The sequence below is a fragment of the Periplaneta americana genome, chromosome 1 (genome assembly GCF_040183065.1).
Source record: "Periplaneta americana isolate PAMFEO1 chromosome 1, P.americana_PAMFEO1_priV1, whole genome shotgun sequence".
Classification (NCBI taxonomy): Eukaryota; Metazoa; Arthropoda; class Insecta; order Blattodea; family Blattidae; genus Periplaneta; species Periplaneta americana.
This window is the reverse complement of record NC_091117.1, coordinates 180,831,888-180,844,762: the sequence shown is the minus strand read 5'-3', so window position 1 is coordinate 180,844,762 and position 12,875 is coordinate 180,831,888. Positions and strand designations below refer to the sequence as shown.

Sequence of the window (12,875 nt, the reverse complement as noted above, 5' to 3'; positions counted from 1 at the left end):
TCCGCCATCGTTCGAAAACGGACATATGTTCATATGAACTTTTTCACTCAAAATGGCCTAAGATATCGTATCCTCAATTTTTTACCTTTCCTCGTGGCTCACCCTGTATATCCTTTCCCTGCATTACCTCTGTTAAAACAGCAATTTTATTCGTATTAGTAACATAGAATTATGTGAATATTCTTCAACAACTCAAAATGTCTTCTATTATGGACTACATATATACATACAGGAATAATTTGCAAAAACACCTTCAACGTATGAATCGAACTCGCATCCCTCTTCATATTTTTATTTACCCTCCTAAAGAGAGGAAATCTTTACGAAGACCAATAAAAAGATGACATGAGATCTTAACGTGCTACTAGGCCTAATACATGGGAGGAGGAGGAGGAGGAGGAGGAGGAGGAAGAAGAAGAAGAAGAAATTATAATTATGATTATGAAGATAATGATGTAAAGGCAGTCAATGTATAATCGTTTTTTTTTTCTAAAACTATACTGGAATTCTGAAATGATTGTTTCTGTTGTGATTAAAAACATGTTTTAACTTCGAATGCGCTATATCGCAGTATACGGATCAAGATTTCGAGAGAAAGTTACATAAATTTTACTGAAGTAATGGCACTATTTAAAAATGAAACTCTGATATATATATATATATATATATATATATATATATATATATATATATATATATATATATATATATATGTAGGTGAATTCTCTTAATATAAGTCTCTGATATGAAATTATTGCGTAATGACAGTTAAAGAATGTGCAAGACGTATTCTTAATATTATAGAATTTTAATAACTTAATTTTGTTGTTCTTCTATCGAGCCATTTCACTGTTTATATTGCCAGTGTTTTTAGAACTCATTTCTCTGATTTCCTTCCTAATATGTCTCGTTATGTGTTTTCTACAGCTTAATTCAAACTTCTGTAGCTATTTAATTTCCTGACATTTTGCTGAGGAGTGTTATCGCCGCCACTGAACACAGTGCTTTGCTCTATGATCACAAAAATACGGAAGGGAGGATCATGTGGTCAGTCTTCTATTATCCGCCGTTGCGACCAGTGGGTGTAACGTAGTGGTTCTATCCCGCCAAGTGACATAATAAAATTTTAAGTTTGGTGATAAATATTGCATTAATTCAAGTTTCTCGTATTGCGCATAGTGTCTCAGGCGATATGCGTGCCAGAGGTAAGAAATCACCAAGACATATCAAGTTTCCCACAAGTTTACAATCTTGACTTACGGTGTTTAAGAAATGTTATCTCTATTGCTTTATATAGAATCACGCTGTCATGTAGGCCTAGTCTATCCATCTCTGGATTACCACCACATGTCCATTTAGTATCAGATCGCAAAACGTCCGAATATAGGACTAAGATGAACATAATTATATTTTCAAATTCTTTAACATTTAGGGTCGTATTCATAGACGAGACTTTGGACCAAAGTCACCATATTCTTATTCATAGTCGACACTTTGAGGGAAGTAAACTTCAATCGTGACTTTACTTCGAAGTCGCCGAAAATCTAGACTTTGACTTTGACTTTAGTTCGTGGACATAAGGAAAATGGTTGATATTTGGGAAATTGTTGAATTTGCCGAGAATATTGAAGATATCCAGGAGATTATTAAAGCTTCTCATGTTCCTTAGCGTATTATTATAGACTATAAATTCAAATCAAGGTACAGATTTGATAAACAGACGCTATTAAATATCCTCGTCATGTTTCAACTTTCATTGATGAATAATCAAAGAGAATTATCTGTTCCACCAATAAATAATACAACTTATTTCATCGCGATTTTACGCTATAGTTAAGGATTAATAGCTTAATATTGATTCTTACTATTTAATGCCATAGAGGACAGGTTATACAGTTGGAAATGCAGTTAATTTATAATCCTTGCGGTCGTCATAATATTTCTGCATATTGATTTCAGATAATTTTAAGTAGTTTCTGCAGACATGCAGGGAATAACTCTGCCAACTGTCAGCAGGATAATATGTCTCTTTCATAGCCTGTCAGTGGTGGAATCTCATCTTCCATCTTCACAACAAAATTATTTTACAATGAAATAATTCCAGGGCTTAATGTAAAACTAACGTAACTGCAATAGATGTTTTATTCACAACAAAATTCTTAACAGGCAATACTATTTCAGATAAACTATATCATCATGTTTTGTAGTTATGAATTGTGTTATATACAAGACTGTTCGGAACTGAGTTACGATTCTTTGTGGCCAGGTAAAAGAACAAATTATTATCGATTGGTGTAAAGACCTAAAAATGTCAATTTTTGTACTTACGTTAGTTTCACAATAAGCCCTCGAATAATATTATTCTTATGTAAAGCTTCAAGAACGGTTAACAACTGCTTAACATGTACCGATGTTCAATTGTTTCATTGATTTGTGACTCAAAAGATGGCTTTGATTGTTGCAATGCCTACTCTATTTCAACTATTTATTAATTTAATTCGTTTAGAAGGCAGTGATTGTTATTGCCAACACTAGAACAAGATCGTCAAATCTCCACTTACCAAAGCCAAAGTCAAAGTCTCAGAAGTATTGTCTATGAATAGGACTTTTAACAAAGTTAAACTTTACTACGAAAGTCGACTTTGGGAAGTCTTCATCCAAAGTCTCGTTTATGAATACGGCCCTTAATGACCTTCTGTTTCCAGAAAATTTCGTGATATTTCTTTGGACCTTGACTTCTTGAGTAATAGTTTTTTTTTTCTATATAGGGATAATGAGCTTACTTGCGTGCCTGCTCTGTTATCAGGGTTCCATTTTCATGTGTGTAAGGCCATTACTATGGCACTGTACTACAACCCATCAAGCACGTAACTCTGTGAGCGAGGTCTTTCCACGTGTTGCCCAACTGAATCTTCTGAGGTGAACTTCTAGTAGATATGTGAAACATGTAGAGAATATATAATAATAAAGTAGTGAATTAGGCAAGAAATACAAATTATGTCGGTTGAAGACACAGTATAATAAATTTATTCACAAAATTGGGTTGGGCTGCATGGAATGATTTATGATTGATAGAAGTGGTGCGGTTGTGATAGCTTCATGATAATATTGTGGTGTTAGTGTTGTGCTAACATTGCAAGTTCTGTGATGTGGTGATGGTGGTAGCTGTAGTGATTGTGGTGATTGTAATTCGATGATGTTGAAGTGGTGACTGTGATGTTTGAATGGTATGGTGGGTTTCAATCCTTAATACTGGTATGTATATTTTTAAATTAAGTTTTTTTTTTTTTTTTTTGGAAAAACAACCATAGTCCAAAGACATACATTTTCAGGAAAAACGAAAAACTATCTGGCATGGTTGTTGTTGACACTTCAAGTATGAAATTCATCATGCCATTTCTTAAAGTATTGTAGAAATTTGGGAAAACTGAAGTACATTTATAACTTAAATTACCTCTTATAAATACATGAGTAACTGTGGACAATGGTTGTTTTAAGAAAAAATACTCTGTTGTGGCTCAAGTGTGCCTTTCCTTTACTCTTCTTTTCTTTATTATATCCTGTTTCTTCTCCTTTCGTTACTTACGTTTCTTCAATAGGGTTACTACTGCACCTAAAGATTACTCCTTAACTAATACAACAATTCATGTGCTAAAGTATTTTTATCTGAGATGGCTTTTGTCATTTACATAAGAAGCAGTACTGCCAGTCTACTATAATTTAAAATTGTATAGATAAATATTTCAAGATTATATGAATGGGATAATTGTAAATGCAACTATCGTCCTGGACAATGACTGTTTTCACAAAAAAGTCTTTGGGCTAAGGTTGTTTTATGAAAATCACTGAAAATTTCTACTCCTTTAACATAGGACTATGGTATTTTTTTCTCACTAACAACTAATTCAGTAGATGGGCGTTACAATACGCTCACCACATGCTAGATATCTCAAATTTTCATTTTTTGGACTTCATTCATTCATTTAGTGTTCTGCCCAAGGACAGGTCTTTCACTCCAAACCCAGATTTCTCCAGTTTTTCCTATTTTCTACCTTCCTCTTTGTGTCCTCATATGATCCATATATATCGATCGTCCAGTTCAAAAGTGCGACAACTCAAAAATTGCCAATTTTTAGTTATTTATACTACTGAAAACCCCTTTCGGAGCTCTTTCCGATTCAGTATTGAGATAAGTCATATTTACAGCCAAAAAGAAAAAAAACTAAATAAACTGCTTTAGAAATAATTATAACTATGGACTTTACTAATTCATTATTAGTGCATTTCGAAATGTAAGTATTAATAATGAACTGGAAGATTGTGATAAACTCGTCCTGATTACTGACTCATTTATAATTGTCGTGGTTATGAACCAGAACTCTGTTCCTTTCTAAGTGATTTATTTGAAACTTTCAACTGAAGATATCTCAAAACTTGTTTTTTTGAGTTGTCGCACTTTTGAACTAGACGATCGATATCTTAATGTTGTCTATCATCTGATATCTTCTTCTACTCCGAACTCTTCTCCCGTTCACCATTCCTTCCAGTGCATCCTTCAGTAGGCAGTTTATTCTCAGCCAGTGACCCAACCAATTCTTTTTCCTCTTCCTGATCAGTTTCAGCATCATTATTTCTTCACCCACTCTTTCCAACACTTCATTTCTTATTCTCTCTGTCCATTCCACATGTTCCATTCTTCTCTATATCTACATTTCAAATGCATCTAGTCGCTTCTTTTACATCGTCGTAATGTCCATGTTTCTGCCCCATACAATACCACACTCCATACAAAGCACTTCACTAGAGACTAGTTCTTTTCCCAGAGGTTCGCAGAAGATGCTCCTTTTTCTAATACTGTAAAAACTTTCTTTGCCATTGCTATCCTCCTTTTAACTTCCTGGCAGCAGTTCATGTTAATACTTGTAGTACACCCCAAGTATCTGAAGCTTTCAACTTGCTCTACTGCCTCATTTAGAATTTGCAAGTTCATCCTCTGTATTTTTTTTCCTATGAGCATGTTTTTCGTCGTATTTGCATTTATCATTTTGGACTTATGGTTCTTAAAAAAAACCTTCAAATCTATTCTACATGCAGACATAACATAGAATTAATGTTTCATTCCTGTGCCTCATTACAAACATTCAGGTTCACAGATAGTGGTTTATAATTTTAATGAAGTGAGCCTTCAATGTGAAATTTGTTATTCCTACCTATGCCCAAGCCTCTGTAATTGTGCTTTTCTCTAGCATGGTGTGATGCGCAGAGACAAGCTAATTTGAATGTTTAGCCCAAGTAGACTAATGGAGGTAGAAGATAAAGTGTCTGAACCTGGAGAAACCCAGAGATCCCATGTTTTGTTATGGTAATTTAACGCCTGTTGTAATTATCACTATGCAAACCCCACTCTCGTCTGCGTTGCATTATCAAGGGGTTGCATCAAAACCGACGTCGGAACACAGGCCTACTTCGATATGCAAAGAGAAAATATTGCAGTTACGATTTAGAGATTATATCAGGTGTTCAACATTAGGTTCCACCTAAACAAGATTGTAATAAGTATCTTCATACAGAGCAGTAATCTTAATAGTGCCACTATCATTCATATTGGCGCAACCGTATAACCGATACCATAGGCAATATCACTACCAAAATTACCGTCATTATTCCCACCACCACCACTACCATTACTACTACTACTACTAAAACTACTACCATTATTATAGGCTATTATCGCTATCACTACCACTTCTAATACTACACTATCTACCAAAAAGTAATTGGGCACTGTTTTTGCCCCTTTAGAACCTCGTGGTACCACCTCTTGTTGCTATAACAGCAGCCACCCTGTCAGGCATGCTCTCCACTAGTTTGTGTAGCATATCCACTGGAATGCGTCGCCATTCCTCTTGCAACATGGCACTCAGTTGGACAATGGAAGTTGATCCCATGTTTCGGCGGCTATTATGCAGTGGTATGCAGACAATAATGTTCACCGGTTGGACTGGCCTGCTCAGAGTCCTGATCTCAATCCCACTGAGCACATTTGGGACGAATTGGACCGGCGATTGAGGTCTCGGGAGATGCGGCCAACTTCCATTGTCAACTGAGTGCCATGTTGCAAGAGGAATGGCGACTCATTCCAGTGGATGTCCTACACAAACTAGTGGAGAGCATGCCTGACAGGGTGGCTGCTGTTATAGCAAGAGGTGGTACCACGAGGTTCTAAAGGGGCAAAACAGTGCCCAATTACTTTTTGGTAGATAGTGTATTAGCCTATCGTCTCACCATTTCCACCTCACCTCATCTCACTAAAATTACTACCATTATCATACTATCGCTATCATTACTACTACTAATACTATTAGCCTACCGTCTCATCATTTCCACCTCACCACTAAAACTAATACTGCAACTATCACCACTACTAGCACTACCACAACTGGATATATCAAAACAACTATTACCATGACTATACCATTACTTTTCTCTAATAGTGTGAGAAGGAAATTTTCCCTCGCAATTTTCCGGGAAATGTTACGCCTAGCCAAAGTTTTTTTCTTCGCTCTCTAGCTTCAAGATCTGCCCCCGTATTGCTCACTCACAAGGAAGGCTCACCAAGTGATAATTGAGAAAAACACAGAATCTGTAACATGAATGAGACTGTGTTAACATTTTAATATTGTTTGTGGTTTTATTTGTGTATTTTGATGTGCTTTATGGTAATTTGTGATTTTCTGTCTTATATATTTGAAATTAAAAAGAATGTAGCAATGTTAATCTTAATAATAAACTTCCATTTTCTCGTATATTCCAATGTTTCATAAGGGAATTATGATATACTTATATTTTTTTCTTCACATGGCTTATATTTATTCACTTTTCTTAATCCATACACTGTGGAAGTCAGAAAACCACTAACTCCAGCAGTGTTTATTTCAAATTGTAGCGTAAGATAATATAAAAATTTAGGTTTTGAAATATTTAATTGATAATAGTAATATGCGTTACAAGAGCGGTATGTTGAAGTTTTCATGTTCGAGGAAAAGTTTGAAAAAGCGAAACGTGCATTATTTTGTGCGAAGATCGTTTATTACATACCTGAACGAGGAATTTATAATTAGTTGCAATGAAATCTCCATCTTGGTTTCTGTTCAATGACGGCAAATTTGCAAAACAAAAATATCTATCTTCAACATTGTTGCTTTAAAATGTTTTCTGTGTTTATTATACTCCAGCAGGCCGTGATATACGTCTGTCTTTTCCCCCCCCCCCAGTCTATGATGAGTCTGGAATCTTGTTGATTTTTTCGCGGTTTCCTTAATGTTACTTGCATCACGAATGCAGTAACTTTAGTGGAGTTGTAGAGTTTACTTAATTTTTGCAAATATTTAAAAACAATAATTAACAGTGTAATTTAGGTGAAATTGTAGTGGTAAGTTTCCAATTTATAATTATTACTAGACTATATTGAATGTCTCTAAAAATATGTTAAAAGCATAAAGCAGTAAAATCAATATGTCACTTAAGCGGTAAGAAGAGGGAAATTGTTATGTGTGTTAGGTTGGGAATACTGAATGTGGAATTTTAGACTTTCCGCGGATTGGTTTTGTGCGGAAACCAAGCAAATACGCACGATCTCGCAAAAAGAATGTAACTTTACACAATATTAATAGATAAATGTATAATATTTAAAGTTAGTAAGAGAAATAATAAGTTTTCGCTCTCTCCTGTAAAATTTGGTTTATTGGAGTTAGGGAGTTTTTGATTTCCCTGTCTCAATTGATTTTCACAACGATTTTTTCTCCTATACGTTCCATTTGAAATGAGAAATCTCGCTATAAATTTCTAAATCCGAGAAGGGCCTAGTTTTCGAGATCTGATTTTTTCAATTTCTTAAATCCACAACTATAACATCTAATGCAAAGAATGCTATGTTCTAGATATATCAGGCAATAAATATCATCTAGCTGCATACCGTACTATCAAATTCTGCTTACATAAGTTATGAAAATGACATAAGATATATAATATTTATGAAATTGATTATAGAATAGTCTATGAAGAAAGGATAAGGAAATGTAAACATACCTGAAATTACTCTCTGTACTGACCAAAGTGGAACTTTTCACCACGAGCATTTAAAAAAAGTAACTTTCACTTCCACACAAGAGATCTGGTACAGCTATTACCTTCATTCATTCATTTAGTGTTTTGCCCAAGAACAGGTCTTTCACTGCAAACCCAGCTTTCTCCAGTCTCTCCTATTTTCTGCCTTCCTCTTTGTTTCCTGATATGATCCACATATCTTAACGTCGTATATCATCTGATATCTTCTTCTACCCCGAACTCTTTTCCCGTTTACCATTCCTTCCAGTGCATCCTTCAGTAGGCAGTTTCTTCTCAGCCAGTGACCCAAAGAATTCCTTTTGCTCTTCCTGATCAGTTTCAGCATCATTCTTTCTTCACCCACTCTTTCCAACACAGCTTCATTTCTTATTCTGTCTGTCCGCTTCACACGCTCCATTCTTCTCCATATCCACATTTCAAATGCTTCTATTCCCTTCTCTTCACTTCGTCGTAATGTCCACTTGTAACTGTTTTATAAATTATTTCAGATTTTTTGACAGCAGACTAGATGACAAAAGCTTCTTAACCGAATAATAATATGCATTGTCCATATTTATTCTGCGTTTAATTTCCTCTCTAATGTCATTTATATTTGTTACTGTTGCTCCAAGATATTTGAATTTTTACACCTCTTCAAAGGATAAATTTCCAATTTTTATATTTCCATTTCGTACAATATTTTGGTCACGAGACATATTCATATACTTTGTCTTTTCGGGATTAATTCCAATTGGCTGTAAAGGAGATAACCTCAATCTCCCGCTACCTTTAGGACTAATTTTGGCTGTAAATTCTACGAACATGTATAATGTATAAAAAATAGAGTAGAGGTATTAGTTTTAGATTAGGTATACGTCCAACCGGCTCTTAAGCGCGAGCTAGCTCGTCAGCTTGCGCTCCCAAGAGAGAGTCGTTCAAAAGAGTCAGTTCGTTCACGAGGTGGTTGACAGCTCCTTCATTCGCGAGCTGGTTGCCAGCTCTTTCATTCGCGAGCTGGCTACTAGCTCGTTCGTTCGCGAACGACATCGTTCAAGAGCTGGTTGCGTAACGTATCGAAACTGTCAATAATAGTCTAATCTATGACATTAGGAATCAGAAGGATAACAGGGACACTCGTATTATGTTAAACAAAATAGATGAAAAAACAAAGCCTGCAACATAAGCGTTATAATTTTATACGTATATTTTTCTACACAATCAGCTCATGGTCATCAGCTGACATCTGATAGAAAGCCGCGTAATATATTAGTTCCACATCCGTCCGCTACCGGCATATGGCGCAGTCTCATCTTCTCTGTCTTTCTCAAACAGCGTATTCCGAATCTCAATGACGTCACGTTGCAGCGAAATAAGGAACAAAACTGCTGGAAGGATCGATGGCTGTCATGGCGACTGTACAAGTTGTTGTCTGTGCTACGCTAGCAAAATTTTGCGAAATTTTCGTACTCCCATCTCGTTCAAAGAAAAGATAGCATAAACAACTTATTTCTTGAACCGGTAGTAATAACGGGTCCGTTGACATGTTCGCTCATAAGCCATTAACATATTGTTTTTACGTTGTGCCCATTACAAACAATAAGGCAGAACTAAAGCAGAACACACCGCCATGACACAACAGTGCACGATGTTATTCGTCTGCTAATTCCCGCCCTATACAAGAACCAATCAGATTCACTGATGGCGGCTGATGGAGACTGCCGCCACCTCTGCAAGTTGATGGCACCGGTGCGACACCGGTGGAGCATCAATGACGTCATCGGTGGAATTCGGAACACCGTGATGCCATCGGATTGCTCACCGGTGCGGTGAGATTCGGAATACGCTCAAAGTAACTACAGATGTCACGTGATCATGCAGTGAAAGCCATTGGTTATTCGAGAGCGGGAGTCGTGAAACGAGCTGTGAGCTGGTTGAGAGTCGCGAGGTGAAGGAGCCTCGCGAACGACCAGCTCTCAACGAGCGAGCTAGCTCGTTACTAGCTCGAAGGAAGGGAGTCGTTCAAAAGAGTCAGTTCGTTCGCGAACGACCCATCACTACTTCGCATACGAATTAGGTGTCAAATATTCGTTATTGTTTTGCTGCGATCAGAACCATGAATTTCCTTGTACTGATTTTGACTTTTACTTTTCTCCTCGTTCCTTCAAGAGTTTTAGTGTTCATAACACCGGGAACGCAGAATACTTGTACAGTACGGTATAGTGATGGAGGAAATAAATTAAATACCGATATATTGATATTGCAATATATTGCAAACCTAATTTCGATAAACGATATATATCGCGGAAAATATATCGATATATCGCTATTCCGTAAGCAAATTGCATTTTCAGGCGTGCATTTACTCTATTACAATAAAATTACTTAAATTTTAATATTCATTTTTACCATTGAAGTTAACATCATAACGGTCAAAAGCATAAATGTAAAATTGTAACAATAAACAATAGGCTACATTTTCAATACCATATGATGTAGATCCTAACCTAAATAAAAATTATGGTGGAGGCAAGAGAGCTTCAATGATAGTGGGAAAGAGTTAAGTGAACTCTACATGTTTGAGTATTTGATATTGGAACACGATTCAATTATTCTAATGTTATATAGGATTCAATTCAGGGCACATATCATGCTCTTTTCTACCTAACAACATAATCATTTTTAAATGTAAGTAAACAGAACTTGTAATTATTTTTAAATTTGAGTAAACCGTACTTAGAATATTACAAGTTTTAACAAACTTCACAGTTGATTTGATACAATCCTTCTATAGTAAGTTCCCATTGCAAGTTATTGTTACATTCCAACATTCCAAACAACAATGGTGATGATTATAGGGATAGAATTTTTATGCACTAAAATATATAATAAGAAAACAAGTTAGCACTAGGTTGTGCATAGAAATCATAGAAATGCCACATCGGTATTAAATCCTTGTTTCTCTTTCCATTTCAGACTATAGAAATAAAAGTTTTGATACCCGTTTTGAGGTCAGACGGTTCCCTTTCAGGGTGGGAGTTGCTCGCCTGCCTTGGAGAACATTAATAACAATATTAAAATAGTAGTAGATAAACCTCCCGTCTATCTCACGTTAGCACACGCTGCGTTTTGAATTTGGTGTTGCATATTAAACAGTTTGAATTCGAATTCTAGTCCAGTCAATTAGAACAAGGTATTGAGTGAGATTGCACAATTATGTAACTGTCCAGATTTAGTAGCGCCATCTCTCGGGAATTATCGGAGTTGTCTAGTGTGGATTTTGTTGTTGATAATGATAATAATTCCACAAAAAAATCCATAAATTTATGAAAAAAAACGATATATTGAATCAAAATTTCGATATCGATATATCGGTATATCGAAACGAAAATATCGGTATTTCGTAAAAACCGATATATCGTTCCCGTCTCTAGTACGGTACCATACTAATTCCAGTATCCCTCCTCACATTTGCCTCTTTTATCACGGTTTCTTTTTCTTGATTGTTTTACCACTCCGTGCATTCCGTGATCCAGGTAAACATTCTTGTCTACTTTAAACGTTGATCGAACTTTTCTGCTGGAACATGTTTATCTTCTTTGCAGTTCTTTACTCACATGTAGAACTGTTAATAATGATAGGCCTGCATGTGTCTGAACCGATCTGATCTTTCTGTTGACAGGAATGTCTGCCACCGTGACGCGTTTGGACGTGACGACGCTCGCGCGGGATACGGCGTCCGTGCACACTGACGTCGCTGCCCGGACATGGGGGACCGCCGATGACAGCGTCGGTAACCGCAGCGCCGGCATCGCGGCGTCGTCCAATTCCGCAGCCTGCGGTCAGCAGTCTGTTGTGTTCAGGAGCGTCGCCCTCCAGCAGAACGGCACAATAACGGCCAACTCTCCGACCGTTGTAGAAGGTCAAAGGTAGGACTACATCGGCATTTACTCCATGGCAAATAATAACAGAGTTTACTGCAGAACAAGGACTAAGATTCCAGCCGTGCTACCAGCAGTGTTGCCATATTTAGCGATAAGTCGCTAAATCTAGGGAATTTTGAATCAGTCTCGGCGACAAATTTTGTAAAATACGATTAGCGACTTTTCTGCGGATACTTATATTTTTTCACTTTTTCCTTTCTTTTAAGGGAACCAGGTAGTGATTAGGAGTCAAAAATCCGATTTTTTATTTTATGTTAAAAAAGTACAAAACTTGCTCTTTAAACAATATAAATATTGTGGGGCGGTTTCTGCAGATAAGCCCTTTAAACAGTCTCTTTAAATTTTGCGGTGCATGTAATTCATACATCCTTTTTTTTTAATGCAGTTTTCCAAAAGTTGACATTTTTCATACTTAAGTGCATTTTTCTCTGAAACTACTGAATAAATTTACATGAAATTTTTACAGTGTTTTCTGCAGTCTGTGTTCTACATGGTAGACCTACCGGTTTAGGAATAACAGACACATAACACGGGGAAAAAATATATATGCGTTGAAAAATTTGCAAAGAATGTTAAACAAAGGTCGATATTTTTTCCTTTTTGCTAGAGGTGAAATATTTAACTAAATTTTGCTTTAGAATTTACAATATACATTATTAGATAACTTTAAAAAAATCAATGTATATGAGTGAAGATTGTAGCAAGTAATGTGCACTAGAAGAATGAGGTACACTTAGCAAAGTGGGAAAACAGATTATCAGTTAGGGCTTTTATTTTCGCTTGGATACAAAACTAATTAGTTGTCTTTATACCACTGAATTCAGAATG

At 36.2% G+C, this 12,875-nt stretch overlaps 1 protein-coding gene across 1 annotated transcript in view; it reads left to right on the top strand.

Moving 5' to 3' along the window:
* Window positions 1-12,875, top strand: part of MESK2 (misexpression suppressor of KSR 2) — a 502,743-nt gene that overhangs the window by 96,923 nt on the left and 392,945 nt on the right. The window contains exon 2 of the mRNA XM_069833388.1: window positions 11,786-12,032. Within this exon, the coding sequence (XP_069689489.1) occupies window positions 11,786-12,032 (247 nt within the window). The remainder of the gene's footprint in view (window positions 1-11,785; window positions 12,033-12,875) is intronic.